Genomic DNA, 15,547 nt, shown 5'->3' on the forward strand with positions numbered 1-15,547 from the left:
TTTTAAACCTTTGGATTTCCTGTATTTTTGCACAGTGATGGAAACTGCAACAAAGTAAAATTTTACAACAGTAAAGTGTTAAAGACTAAACCAAAAGCAAGCATTTTTTTTCTTCATGATTAGTGTAGGTCTACTTGAACTATAAATGCCCCTCCACTCAGTGGCTGCAGACACACACACACACACACACACACACACACAGGTGGGTTTCCAGCCTGAGCTGTTCTTTCAGTTGTAGCAGCAGAGCAGCATTACAGCCCTGCAGCCCCTCTGCGAACAGTCAGGATACATCTTATTATTAACTGAGCGTGTTTTTTTTTTTAAATCATCGATCAGACTGGAGGAGACTAATGACTGACCTGTGATTGCTGCTTTTTGAACCCTGACCAGAAAATCCTGATTAGTTTCCAGCAGACTTTTGCGCATCATTTTCTCCTTCTCCTCGGAGTCACAGCTTTTCTTCAGGGGATTTAAACCACGCAAGCAGAATATCGAGGTATTTTTGGCGGTAAGTGAAGAAAATAAATGTGAATAAAATTACTGAGCGTAAAATATAGTCCGTGATCTGTACAAAACGGGTCTTTATGGGTCAGATGAGCCTTTCACATTACATTTGTTTTAATGTATTAGACCTGTTTCATTTCGACTTCTTTTTGTTCTCACTTGGCCTCCAGGTGTGTTATGTTCTTAAACTGAGTGAATAATTGCCACAGGTCGAATATTTGTATACCTGCAAAGAAAACCATCATGCAAACCAACAACATTTATATCTTTTAAATCAGTAACTCGTTTTTTTTGTAGGGACACAATGCAGAAGCAACATGTTCACTGACTCTTAAAGCACAAAAAAAGCTGTTGAAGAGACAAAATGTATAGTTTGATAGAGTTTACTGGCATCATGGTATCATGCTGCCCTCTGCTGGCACTGTCCGGTATTAAAGAGACAGCAGGTTGTGTGTTCATATTAATCAGATTTATCAGGTTTCTCTCCACAGACTTGAGGGCTGCAGAGACATCATTCAGGATCAGGATTTTGTCATTGCAGCCAGGACGATGATTTGTTGCCTCCAAACTCTGCTGTTGTTTCTGGCTCAGCTGGTTCTCTCAGGCTGGGTCCTGACCGCCCCCACGATCTCAGACAACTTCTTCTACCACGACTTCCTCAATGGAAATAGCAACAAAGAAAGTATGCACCTGACCAGTGAAATGTGTGTTTAGATTAGAGCTAACCCAGGTGTATTCTATCTGGATCCAGCTCAGATCTTTAATATTAATATGTGCATTATATGTTCTCTTAGTCCATTTTTGTGTCTGTGTTTCCTGCAGTTCATTTCAGAGGCGTGAAGCTCCATGTGGACTCTGCTCTGCCGTCGGTTTTTGCAGCTAGAGGGGGAAACGTCACCATGCCGTGCAGGTTTTGGCATGAGCCTGAGGTGAGCTCGCCAAGGGAGGTGCGGGTCAAGTGGTCCTGGCTGCCTGCTACTGGGGGACAAGAGACAGACGTCCTGGTGGCTATTGGCTCCCGCAGTCGAATTTTTGGGGAGTTCAGGTTGTTGAAAGAACTAATAAGAAATTCACTATTATTCTTTTCTGTTATTGGCGTCTGTGTGACTTTGCTGTATGTCTGTTTGGTGTTTGCTGGTCAGGGGCCGTGTGCAGCTCAGGCAGGACTTCCCAGGAGATGCTGCGCTCGTGATGACTGAACTGCAGCTGAATGACACCGGCCGGTACCGCTGCGAGGTGGTGGATGGACTGGAGGACAAGAGCTCTTCGGTTTATCTGGAGTTACGAGGTACAGTATGTCCCACTACACTGATACCTGTGACATCCATTCTCAGGCACAATGTCAGTCCAAACATCATACGATCACCTACTTTTGCGATGCAGAGATCCCTTTTAGAAATAGATTCCCTCAGCTAATTGCTGTCTAATGAATTCCTCCTAGGTGTGGTGTTTCCCTACCAGCACCCTCGTGGGTATTACCACATGAGCTTCCTGGAGGCCCAGCAGGCCTGTGACGAGCAGGACTCCACACTGGCCACCTTCACGCAGCTCTTCCAGTCCTGGAAGGAGGGCCTGAACTGGTGCAATGCAGGCTGGCTGGCCGACGGGACAGTCCAGTACCCAATCACACGGCCCAGAGTGCCCTGCGGGGGGAACGACCTCGCCCCAGGCCTCCGGAGCTACGGCAGACGGCACCGGCGCCTCCATCGCTACGATGTCTTCTGCTTCTCCTCTTCGCTCCGAGGTGAGGTGGCTTTTAAAGAAGTGTAAGACGGTGCAAGAACAACATGATATCTGGTTCTTCACAGCAGAAAGTTTGAAAGAAAGAATCAGAATCAGAAAGTCATAGTACGAAAAAGCTGCTACTAATTAAATTAACAATGGCTTTGTGCCAGTGTCCCAATAAGCTGTTACAGTGTGACAGTGAGCCAGAACCTCGAAATGGAAGCAGCTAAATGGAATTCAGCCCTCTTTGTCTTTATTTTTCCACTGGTACAGTGTGACTGTCACAATGTCCTCTGTGAAAATGACTTAAAAATTCATTATGTGGAAAAGAGATATCATTTGTTTTTACTGAATAGAAATCTCATGTTCAAGTACCACACTGCTGCAAAACTATCTCTGAGACAAACCAGTCAATTGAGGTCTCATCACAATAAATGTGTTTCCTTCCAAGGGGAAGTCTACTACCTTCAGCCTTCTGACAAGATGAACCTGACGGAGGCTGAGCAGGCGTGTCAGAAGGATGGAGCGGACATCGCCAAAGTGGGACAGCTCTATGCCGCCTGGAAGCTCGCAGGGCTGGACCGCTGCGACGCCGGCTGGCTGGCCGACGGGAGCGTCCGGTATCCCATCAACAGGCCGAGAACAAACTGCGGTTCCTCTGAGCCGGGGGTGCGCAGCGTTGGCTTCCCACCTCCCCAGCACAAGCACGGAGTCTACTGCTACAAGTCAGAGAACGAAAGAATGTAGATGGACCCCTTCTACGGGGCCAGAAATTTAAAGTTGACAGATTTTCCAAAAACATGTATCCTTATGAGAAAGTTGCTTCATTGACTCTGTACACCGCCCCTCTGGTAATTTTACTTCATTGTATTGTATTTTTCTATTAGTATATTCTCTTTGTGACTTTGTCTGTTTGTACACAAGAACAAAGCATTTACTTTACTGTGACGTTGTCTCGCCATTTATGAGAATTTATATAATTATATTATATTTTATAAGCTATTGAAATGACCATATGCAAAATAAAATTTTAACTTTGAATTCTGTTAACTGATGAACCTGACGTGTGCTTCAAAGCTAATAAGTGAATTATTTTGTTTTTAACGGTTTACTGTATAACCACATACCTCATTAAAGCAGGTGCTGAGTGATCACTTCTCATATCATTGGATATCTAACTTATTTTTGTATAACAATTGCTTTTCCTAGCTATTAAAATCACTGTACAGACAATTCTCCGCTTTATCTCTCCTTTAAGACGCCCACAAACACACAACTGAAACAACAGTTGTCTTAACCACAGATATCTTTAGCATCGAAGACAGAAAAGACAAAACGTTTCTGAAGGCCAGTCAATCCAGGAGCTATATTTGAACAATATCTTGATTTGTTTTAGGCATTTGAGAAAAACTGGCCTGAGGATTTATAATGTCATGTTATAATTGCATACATCTTTGGTTATCATTAACCATACATCTGTCTAACTGTGTCAAAAGAATAGATCTTAACAAAATGTGTAAATTTACTTTGTACACTACATTTTCATTCAGAACTATTTTGTTTATAGCTTCTCTTAAACATACAGATTAGTGCTCCACAAAAGGAAATTCACTCTGTGGTTGTAGGTGTACTGAAAATAGGAAAAGCAGCTGTTAGCAGCATACTGGACTGAAGATTATTCATCCAGAAGAGATGTTCTCGAGTCTGATCAAACTCATTCAATCAGGAAATGACGCTGAAGCTTCTGACATTTATGTAATTTAAACAAATGTGGGGTCCATTAAACAAAGGTGATTCAAGTGGTAGCAGCAGCATGTTCCACAAATCAGTCACTGACAGACTTTCAGGTAAATTTGTGAGTCCTCCTGGGTTTTTGTTTGAATATGAGTCTCAGAAATAAAATAATAAAAAGACTTGAAAGACACTGAAACTCTGCTTCTTATAATTCTTTCAATAAAAAATTGAGTTTCCTATTCAAACTTTCGCCCTTTTGATTCTGCAGAATTACTTTTTAATGGGTATTAATCGGCTTAACTTCTTTGCTAACTGACTCCTGGTCTGTTCCGATGTTTTCTATCGTGAAAAATGTTTTACTTTGACTTTTTTTTAAAGGGTTAAAGTTCTCACAGTGACAGTCCAGTGCTTTGGATTTAAATTAAAGTGTTAACACACATACCAAATACCCATTATTATGGTTGGCATTAGCTAAACTGGGTTAACTTGGCATATTTGCTAATAAGACAACAGCTCTGAGGTGTTTGGTTTACTAACTTGGCAAGGTTGAAAAGTGAGAATAACACCACTATCACATGTGAATGAATGGTTATAATGAAAAACAGTTAAAATTATTATTGTCATTCGTTCACGTTTTTGCTTACTTTATCCATTGATCCCACAGAAAAGTTAACAACTTCTACAATAGATATTTTCTTTTCTTCTTCTTCTTCTGCTGCTGCTGTTTCTTCTTCTTCTTCTTCTTCTTCTTCTTCTTCTTGGCGGTTGGCAGACCATCCGACAGATGCATTACCGCCACCTACAGGACAGGATTGGAAAATAAACTAAACCTGCTGTGTAATGACAATTTATCATATTTAATCAATACTTGATGTCTCATGCTTAAAGTGTGAATTAACACTCTAACATCACAACTGTTTTTCCCTCCACCTGTCACTGAAAAAGCAGCCACGGTTTTCACTTGTGTTGTCTGATAATATTGTTGTAATCTTTGATAATCCCTTAGTTCCCTTAGTTTGACTTTTATTTCAAACAGTGGTTTCAAGTTTATTACAAGCTTTAAATAAGGTGGTTTAAAAAAACTGGCCAAATTGCTGCACAACTGACATTGTAATGGCATAAAAGGCACAAATGGTGGTACCAAAGGCAAAGTATCAACAAGAAACAGCAATGTTAGTTGAAAAAAAAAATTAACAATAATGCAAGGCAATATCAAGATATGTGCACAAGTATAAGACACAAATGCAATAAAAAAAGATCAATTTATTTAGAATATAGAATACTTGAATATTAAAACCACTGAGAAAAGCTAGAGTTCATTGAAAACTTGTGCTTCTCTTTAGTTTAGTCTTAATGGAGGGGGACGTTTTCATCGAAAGCAGTAGGTTATTGAAAAGCTTTGGAGCTTTTACTCTAATTTACCTGATAATTATCTTTAGTCAGAGTAAACCCTCGAAAGTTAACATTGTTGTTCAACAAGAAGCCACGTTTTTACTTCAGAGAAAGACAAAGTGGAAAATCCTTCCTGTAGTCATAGCTCTTTATGTATATGTTTCATTGTTGTTCACACAGAGAAGTTCCAAGAAAACACAGAGCACATTGTTGCCTGTGTAATCCAGTCATTTCCAGGGATGCCTTTGTCTCAATTGCTGTGTCATCCCATTCACATGCTGACCTTTGTTCATGTCTGTCCCAAACAAATTATTTTCCAAGGCATTTATCTCTACCACGGTAACTCATCAGGGGATCATTTAGTTCCTGTAAATTTGCATCAGCAAACTTAAATGACCTCTCAAACTCATCTGCACTTCACATCTTTCGCCTTTTTCTGTATATCTTCCTTCTTCTCCGCTGTAAATGATCTGCCTCGGTCAAAAATCACATGCACAGTTAGACTAAAAGAAATCATGGACGTAGCACAGTGAACAAAAGCAACACCCAGGTTCTGATACACAAAAGAAAAACATCAAAAAATATAAGAAAAATATCAGAATATCAAAGAAAATATTCTGCAAGCACGCATCAGCTATCATAACTTTAGTGTAAAGTGGGGAAAGGTAACTACAGTTAGTGAAAGGACACATTTTTTATTTCTTTCTCTCTTTATTTATTTTTATTTGTATTATTCCTGATCAGTAGTATTAAATATTATACTATCATTGTAATTAAGCATGCATCTTTTTTAAATGTCTTTAAAGGGATATCAAAATATAAATACTGGCACTTTTCATTGCAATATATGAGAATTTTCATACATTTTTCATTATATTTTAATGCAATGTAAAGTGAGTGTGCATGTGTGTGTGTGTGTGTGTCTAATCGGAGATCTGACTGAGATGTACTGCAGTGATTCCCAAACAGGCGTAATTGTACCCCAGGGGGTACTTCTACAGTTAGGGTACATGGTGAAAGTACACAGGCTCCACTTACTTGGCAAAGTAGAAATTGTGAACTAATGAAGAAAAAATAAATCCACATGTTGATTCTGCTGTGAAAACTTAAAAGTTACCAAGACCAAACAGTTAGCTGAGAGTAATGGATAAATAGCTAAAGTAAAATCAGTGACATGGTGCATGGTGTCTATGAATGGGTGCTTGAGCATGATTTAACAAGGCTGTGGAGGTACGACAGACAAAAACTTCTCAAATGGAGGTTTAATCACAGCCAGCAGATGGCAGTCAGATGTTCAAGTGCTTCGAGTCGACAGTAAGATCAGAACAAAATGTGCAGGAACTACTAAACTGTAACAACTCTCTCACTTATATGACAAATACTATCAGAGAACCTTAGGCTCTTATACCCTGATCAGCATGTATGCAGTCCCTCCATGCACTGATTTAACACGATCCATCAACTGTAACACACGACCAAACTAGATAATACATTTCCTGGATTTACTGCGGAGAAACGGCAGTCATGCAGAGAATGTTGCATTTGTGGAAAAACAATCAGTTTAGATGTGAATAATGCTGCACGACACAAGCGTGACGTGAAATGTGACAACCCAGACAGTGAGGAGGGGGGGGGGGCAGAGGAGAACACAGTGTACAGTCAGTGAAGTATGTTCACAGACCCCGCAGTATCTCTCAGGTTTATGAGACATTCATATGTGGGACAGTGTAATATTTGCTGTGCAGCTGATTTAGCATCTCAGGTCAGCTTCATGTCATCTTCACCAGTCAATGCTGGACGGTCACTGAATTTCACTCCTGTGAATTTCAGTTTATGTGAGTTATTCAGATGTGTAAACTAAACAAAATGGCCAAATGAAGATGAGGAAGTGTCACATGAAAGGGTGATGCAACGCTGATTTATTATAGTTCACACACTATGTAAGGATGTCCAAAGAGGTTAAAACGACTGAAATTCATAGAAAAACAAGTAGATTCATGCTCAGACCTCCACATCCATGACTGAAAGGGGGGTGACACAGTTTAGTGTGAGTGGACACACTAATAAGGGCATTTCCAAAAACTCACACAGCAAGTTACTGCAGCTGTATTACATGGAAAAACAAAAGAGCAAACCAAAACAGACCAAAATCTTCCTGACAAAACTACAACAAAATAAAAGCAGATTGCCAAATACACAAAACTGATGCTCAGGTTTGGTCAGCTTGGCTCATGTAAAGCAATTTTAGCTTTTTTTTTATGCTACTTTAAAGGCACTTACCACTTTATGACATTTCATACTTAGGCTCAACTATATTTCAGTGAGGATCAATGTAATATTTACTGCACACATTCATCTAATTGGTGTATTTTAATAGTAACTTTTCAGATTAACATTGAAAACACGATTATCTAATCTGATGCACACTAAATTGTGAAGTAACTGAAATGTTGTGTCAGGATATATCAGGATATATATGATATATATAAGATATGGGGAGCAGCAATTGTACAGACATTAAACGAGTGTAAAATAAACCATCACATCACAAGACTGAACAAATGTGAGGGTTCACGCAAAAGGTCGTCTTTAACAAATTTTATGATTAGATGAAAAATATAATTAGGCTATGCTTTCAGTACCAACAATCTCTCAGAAGTCACATTTTAAAGGTGATGTCACGATATCACATGGTGGTCGAATGAGAAGGCAAGAGATAGTTTAGCGAAGCATGTTCATCTGGCGTGTAAACCAGCTGATATCAGAGTATCAGAGTAGGTTTATTTATCTCAGCTTGAACCCCCTAGAAACATTACACCAGATTCAGCCCATGAATGTGAAAGAATCTGTGCTGCTTGTTGTTTTAAGCTTCAAGAAAATTTGAGAAAAATCTCTCAGTCTCAGGCTCCAAATCGGCAGAATGGAGCTGAGTCAAACTATGAATAGAGATCTTACAAGCTGAGCTGAATTCCACACTTGGCGACTTCCTCTTCATAGTTGAGGTTCTCGAGGGTGTAAACCCCAAGATAAGTAATATTTTGGTGAAACCGCGGGAAACTGTGTCATGGAGTTGGTTGGGAAGTTTCGAAACAAAACAGAGAGAGGTCAGCTGCAGGCTGGTGAAATAAACACCACAGCATTGTGAGTTTGTGAAGAGATGGTGAGCTTTGTGTCTTTTGTGTCTCTGATTCAATAAGAACTGTTTTCTGTGGCAGCGTACCAGCCGCCTTACCTGTTTTATTATGTGTTTATTGGTGTGTGTGTGTGAAAGTGAGTAGCTGATAACACTGCTGAATGGAACCAGGCTGACACAGAAAATTAATAAGGGGGGAAAAAATCTTACAGGTCATTGGCACAATGCAAACTTGCTCTACAGTTAACATGCGTCTGTCAAGGCCTCAGTCGTAAAACGAGGCCATGTCTTCCTATAAATGAGAAAAGTCCAAAAGATTCACAAACACAATTGAATACAATATACAGTTTAAATACTAGAAATACTTAAAAAGCACCCAAAGTAAAAGTAAAGTGTTATCTTTGTTGTCTGTAGTATGGTCCAGGTGAGACTGTACCTAATAACTATAACTACTATTGGAATACATAAGTTATATAAACTTATGGTACATTTTGTATCAAAGTCTAATATGCAAACTAACAGCAGATACCATTTCCTTCTGAAATGTGGTGTGAAAATTGTTATGAATAAATAATAAATAAGTCACGTAAAATGAAAAATAACACACAAAATGGTGTTTTAATTATTGAAGAGATGCATTTTGCAATTAAGATAAAATGTATGTTGATTAAGATTACAGCAGACTAAACAAAGCAGTACCACAATGTAAAAATACTTAATTATAAGTAAAGACTGTACATCTAAGATTTTACTAACTCAAAAACATAACTAGGCTATAGTATCAGTGAAATATAGTGGTACTCATTATGCAGAAAGTGGCCACTATGTGTGAAGGTTATTACAGATTACATTATTGGATTGCTAATCCTGAGGCATTAAAATACACTATGAATAGTATTTAGGAGCTAATTCAAACTACTTTATATATCAAACCATATTTTATGAACTAATCACATGTTTTTTGCTAAATAACTATAACTGTATGATAAAAGTTGTGTAAATATTTCATAGATAGACAGATTACAGATAGAGAGATAGATGGATTACTTTATTAATCCCAAAGGGAAACTGCAGAAATTATACACAGTAACGTTGTATACAACAATGTTAACAATAAATACTTCCAGAATATTCTATTCAGTGTATAATTACAGTAATATCAATATGTGGAGAACAAGTCAAGTTCAAGTCAAGAGATGCAGTGCAAAATTACTGTACCATATTCTTATTTTTGTATACTATCATGTTAAAAACAAAGTGGAACTATAAAGCAGCACAAACAGTCAAGTAAATATATATTTTTATATATATATATTTTTTTTAGTTTCTAGCATTAAAAATGACTAGCAGGCGGGGGTGGGCGGAAGCTGCGGTGACGCTCGCTCCTGATTGGCTGTCGGGAGTTCTACCCCGCATCTTGGGGTGTTTAAATAGCCAATCACGGCGCTGTCTGCAGTATGTGTAGCAGCTGCAGTCCAGCCACGCTCCTCTCTCGGTGGAAGACCGCGTGACAGCCCGTCTCTGCTCTTACCTTACTCACTCAACCAAAGTACCATGGAGGAATCGAGTAGTTGACGTTTCCTGCTGCAACCTTCTCTTTTTAAGCTTTCTTCCCCGTCTGATCACTGTGTTCCTGAACCGGTTTATTGACGTTTTGAACGACTTTTTCACGAGCTTCGACCACACGACAACATGAAGTACATCATCGGCATCGGCGGGTGAGTTCCGGACGGATGAATGGCCCGGAGCTATGCTAGGATAAACTAAGCTATGCTATAGTATGCTATGCTATGGTAAAATAAGCTAAGCTATGCTAAGCTAGCCGGTTAGCCGAGCTGATAGGCCCTAAAAGCCCTGCACACGTGGGGAGGGCGAGTTCTTCTTCCGCTAAATTGTTGCTTCCTCTTTTTTGTTGTAACTGTTCAATAACCAACTATGTCAAATATACAGCTTGTGCAAACGCTTAATTATGTCGGGTAATCACTAAATAGAGCTAAAGCTAACAGTTGCAAGCATGTAATAAAGGTGGGCAACGTTATCCTTGGCGGGTGACCCACCTTTTTTTTTTTTTCTCTCTTTTTTTTTTTTTTTTAATAATGTAGACTAATGCCTACAATGGCATAAAATCAGTTGCACTAATGGTATGTCGTGTTTTAATAATATAAATTAATAAAATGCAACCCAGAACATGCGAAACTCCACGTTCAAAGGGAACCTCCAGTGTCCAGAAACAAAGTGATTGTCTAATCATTAATCAAAACTTATTGTCTAGGATGCATCATCCACCATTCATTCCCCAGTTTTTGCTTTGTTCCGTGTAGCGTAACCAATGGAGGGAAAACCACCCTCACCGAGAGGCTGATCAAGAACCTGCCCAACTGTTGTGTCGTACACCAGGATGACTTCTTCAAGGTGAGCCTCACACACACACATCGATATCTCTTTTTAAAATTTGGATGTAGTTAAGGAAAAGGGATTGCTCTGAGTGACTCATGTTGGCGGGGTGTTAACACTTTGCTGCCTATGTTACTAGATGCAGTTTGATGTAGTGTGTAAATACACTATCAGAGCCTTCCATAAAGCAGAGTGTAGCACTAGTGGAATGTACCTGGGTACATCTTATCAATGTATGTTTCAGCCACGAGATCAGATTGAAGTTGGTGAAGATGGCTTTAAGCAGTACGATGGTAAGCCTGGGTTTTTATGAAAGGGTTTGTGTGTCTGAGTGTGTATGTGTGTGTATGTGTGTGTGTATTTTCGTGTGTTTGCTCCTGCTGCAACGTCACGTTTCATTTGTAATGTGCATGCAATATAGACAAACTTGTATGCTGAACTTGCGTTTCTTACTTGCTCTTTGCAATTTCCTGTACGCTTTTCTCTTCCCTTCCTCATTACTTCCAGTCATTACTGCTTTGGACATGGACGCCATGATGAGTACGATCTACGGATGGTTGGAGAACCCGGTGAAGTTTGAGAAGTCTCATGGCGTTAATAACACCCTGGACACTGATATTGTCCCAAAGTCCGACCATGAGGAGGAGGAGACTCACATCCTTATTGTGGAGGGCTTTCTGCTTTACACCTACGGGTAAGAACATGTGCTCATTATTACACGTTGGTGTTGTTTCTCACTGTAAAACAAACAGGACCAGGAATGAATTTGTCTCTACCCCTGCAGACCTTTGATCGACGTGCTGAACCAACGTTACTTTATTTCCATCCCATATGAAGAATGCAAAAAGAGGAGGTGGTAAGTGTTTCAGTGCTTTAGACACCATTCTTAGCTGGTTTTTGTTATGTAGTTTCTGTCTTATTACCTTTTTATGTAATTGGTGGTGTGTGTGTGTCTCTTTGCAGCTCAAGGAACTACATGGTGCCAGACATCCCCGGCCTGTTCGATGGCCACGTCTGGCCCATGTATCTGAAACACAAGAACATCATGGAGGAATCGGGTGTTGATATCTGTAAGTATTTATTATTATTTTTTTATTGCTGTATTTTTGTATCATATTTTGCATGCAACTGTGTTTTTTATTTTTAAAGGTAAACGTTTCTCCTATTGATTATATGTTTGTATGCTATTACAGTGCAGCTAGATGGAACCAAGTCAAAGGAACAGCTGTTCAACTTTGTCTATGGCAACATCCTGAATAACATTCAGAAGTCTCTTTAATTAACAAAGGTACACAAATCATCCGACTGTCCTGTCATAAAGTCTTTCCATTCAAATGAGTGAGTGTCTGATAATTTTTCATTATTGCAGGTCATACGATCGGCTAAAAGGAGGATATACTCAACCTGCAAGCAGAAGACCGCCTTGCCTTAAGTTTCTACCTGGCAGCTCATGTGGCTGACTGCTACGACTTTTTTTTTTTTTTTTTTGTAAATGTTTTTACTGACGGCATCAAATGCTGGTTTTTATATCAACCATATTTATTGCTTTGTAACAGCCTACACTCCCAAGACAGGTGCTGGATATGTTCAGAGGATGGTTGCACTTAGCTGCATGTGTCAATAAACGACCTCCTGCCAACTCTGTGCTCTTGTGATTATTTAAAGGGGACAACGTCCCCTCTTAACACTGAAGGTAGTACAAAGTGAAACCCCACAAAATGTAACATAAAGAATTATTAGTCTTTGCACCAGTGAAGTCCACATTTGTAAATTGTAAGTTTTCAATGTTTTCAACACTTGCCGCCCTGTGAAGTTGTTAATGTCAGACATGGCGCGCAGTTTCGTTATCTTGTTCCCACTCAACATTTGGTGTGAGAGATAAGCGGACTCACAAGGTTAAAACTCGTGACCTTAGGTTTAGAGCAGACACCTTATCTAAATTCAGACATGCGCACACACACCCAGACAGACTATTTCTCTGGACGTTTTTCTTTCAGAATAATCTAGAATAATTTATAAGCCCCCTTTTACTTGGTTTTACAGACCAATAGTTTTGTATGATAATGGAGACAATAAGTGGAACTTCATACATGATTTGCATTTGTTGGAAAATAGACATTAGACAAAGGTGTTAAGCACACACGTTATATTTAAAGCTTGGTATAAATTTGTTTTGAAGTACCTGGTTACTGTAAACAAGGTGACAGTGTCCAGAATTTATGACAGAAAATTAGCATCACTGGATGCAAGCAGACCATCACTTGGAGCAAGTGGGGAAAATATATGGTGGACAACCTGATTTTAATCCCAGACCACATCTTTTTTAAGTGAATGTCTTTAGAACAGCGGTTTAACCCCAAATTCAAAGACATTTATTTTGAATGCTTTACCTCAGTTGCAATAAATAAGCCCAACCATTCTGTCAGATTCCCCACAAAGCTGCGGTAGCCTTTTTGGTTGCAAATGCTGCCTAATCTGGTATTACGACAGGCACACATAACATGTATTTATCCCTATATTCCTGTTATTTTATGTGTATATACATATAAAATGGGGTTAATGTAATATATGTGGATGGCTGTGTTGTATATATGTGTAAAATTAAGATAATCTTTGTTTGCATAAGCAGAGACATGAATCTTTACCAGTTTGCGCAGTTATGTAATCCCAAAATAATGCATTAGGATGGTATATTAATACAATACTTATTTTACTGCAATGGAAATATACAGCTGACGAAATCTAAATTCATCATCCACACAAGCCTGAAACTATCTGAGTCATGGGTGTGTCACGCCCCTCTGAGGGAGTGAAATCTGCTTTCCGCTCTCCTTTATTCATATACCATGAAAGCAGAAGTTATGTAATGTTACTATAGGCATGCATGGAAGTAGGTCAGAGTCATGTGTACGTTAGGGGGAAAAAAAATTTGGCCTAGATGTGAGAAATGGTTTTTTTTCTTTTTTGTACCTCTACATGAGGGTACCTGCTCTTGTGTGTGTGTGTGTGTGTGCAATCTATTGTATTTAGAGCTTAAAAGACATGTTATGTATTGATTTTAGTAATTCGCAAAAATCCAACTGTGCTTTTTCAACCACCCATTCAACTGATCCACTTCTGAAAACAAACTACACGATATTTTCAGCATTAAATCTTTTTCCATTTTAATAGTCACTTTTTCCCTTCTGCTGGTCTGCTGGATGTGTCACTCTGGAACAAAACAACCCTCGAATGTTAGCATTAGCAGGAGAGATGGCGGTCTGACAAAGAGAGCGTGTGTTGTATTATTCACAGAGCACAAAGCAGCTCATACAGGTTTCCCGAGCTCCAGACAGACTGCATGAGTGACACATCAGCCCCTCTGCAGCAACAGCATGGGCAAACACAAGCAGGCGGTGAACACATGTCTTATAAAGCATGTTTTTTCAATGCATTGGTGCCAAATGATCTGCTGTAATTTAGATTTTATTGTCGTATTTATGCATTTTCATGCCCTCAAATGAGTCCTCAGTATTTACTCCACCCATTTCCTCTTTGGTTACTTACACAATACCTGCTGCATGCACACTCACACACACTTTTAGCTCTTCCGCATCGCCTGTGATTGTTGTGACTGTTTGCACGACATCATCGGCTCAACAACACAAACACAAGCTAAACAATTTATAGTTTGAGCCATTCAAATTCCCGATTAGTCTTTGCTTACTATCATTCAAGCTTAAATTAGATTAAACTTTTTGTTTATGGGTTATTGAGTGGTTAACTGATTTGTTCAGGACACCAGTACACTCCAAAGTTTCAAGGGAGAGAGAGAGAGACAGAGAGAAAGTGAGATGGAGATCCAGTTACAATCTTGGGAATTTCCTGCTGCCTACTTTAGAATCAGCAGGACAAATACCAAAGCGCTTCATGTTTAAGATGTAATTCTTTAGGTGGGACCAAACCTTTCAAGGCAGAAACCTTTACTTTTGTGTAACTTTTTGCAAAGTAACAAATTTCTGTTTTTCTGTGTGAGATTCTCACTCAAGCCCAGATATTCTGTGTGCTAACGCCCTCATATGGCTCAACATGTTATTAGTAACTCATAATATGCTTCACTTCTGTGGCAAAAATCATTTTAAGATGGTCTTCATTTGCTCAAAGGTTAGCTAAGTCGTTTTAAAACGGGTTTTTCTTCACAGCGTCGGTCTTGAATGACTTGAATGTGAGAATGTGAGAGATAAGCAGTTATGTAACCTTGACTGCTGCTGGTGAGGCCTCCCCTGGAAGAAAAAAACAGAAGGTAAGATTGTTTCAGATCCACACAAAGGCATGGCTGCATGTGTTTTACTGACCTCTACTTTCTGTGGCTTTTCTTTCTATACACAGCACTGTGATAGGCTTGTCACACATTGAAATGTTAAAGAGTATTTTTTTTTTAATTGAACAGTGGGTCCCAGCTTGCAGAAACTAGGTTACTGTGAACTCTTTGTCCTCAGATGCGATCTGTCATGGACGAATGGCACTGTGGTGATAGAGGACATCGTCTTCTGACACCCATACTGCCTCTGGACTACATCAAACCCTGCAGTTTTCCAAACCACAGCAACCACCACACAAGAGGTTATGAGGGCTGCAGTTCTGGCTCATACTGGATCTTGTTTGTGTATGTGAGCAAGAGTGTGT

The 15,547-nt window shown here is 39.4% G+C and overlaps 2 protein-coding genes across 3 annotated transcripts; both read left to right on the plus strand.

The window, feature by feature from the left end:
- The first annotated feature begins 1,053 nt into the window (after nucleotides 1-1,053).
- On the plus strand, nucleotides 1,054-2,976 carry LOC139202335 (hyaluronan and proteoglycan link protein 3-like). Its single transcript, XM_070831785.1, has 5 exons — nucleotides 1,054-1,186; nucleotides 1,327-1,549; nucleotides 1,647-1,792; nucleotides 1,946-2,248; nucleotides 2,681-2,976. The coding sequence occupies exons 1-5, from the start codon at nucleotides 1,054-1,056 to the stop codon at nucleotides 2,974-2,976; spliced, it is 1,101 nt and encodes a 366-aa protein (XP_070687886.1).
- Nucleotides 2,977-9,957: 6,981 nt separating this feature from the next.
- On the plus strand, nucleotides 9,958-12,521 carry mibp2 (muscle-specific beta 1 integrin binding protein 2). 2 transcript variants are annotated; one of them, XM_070831319.1, is made up of 8 exons: nucleotides 9,958-10,206; nucleotides 10,810-10,900; nucleotides 11,127-11,175; nucleotides 11,390-11,576; nucleotides 11,667-11,738; nucleotides 11,846-11,952; nucleotides 12,076-12,170; nucleotides 12,252-12,521. In XM_070831319.1, exons 1-7 carry the CDS (start codon nucleotides 10,181-10,183, stop codon nucleotides 12,159-12,161), a joined length of 618 nt encoding a protein of 205 aa, XP_070687420.1. In that variant the 5' UTR covers nucleotides 9,958-10,180; the 3' UTR covers nucleotides 12,162-12,170; nucleotides 12,252-12,521. The 2 variants fall into 2 exon arrangements, with proteins under 2 accessions (XP_070687420.1, XP_070687429.1); XM_070831328.1 differs by lacking the exons at nucleotides 9,958-10,206; nucleotides 11,127-11,175.
- Nucleotides 12,522-15,547: the final 3,026 nt, after the last annotated feature.

Source organism: Pempheris klunzingeri, chromosome 1 (assembly GCF_042242105.1).
Source record: "Pempheris klunzingeri isolate RE-2024b chromosome 1, fPemKlu1.hap1, whole genome shotgun sequence".
Lineage (NCBI taxonomy): Eukaryota > Metazoa > Chordata > Actinopteri > Acropomatiformes > Pempheridae > Pempheris > Pempheris klunzingeri.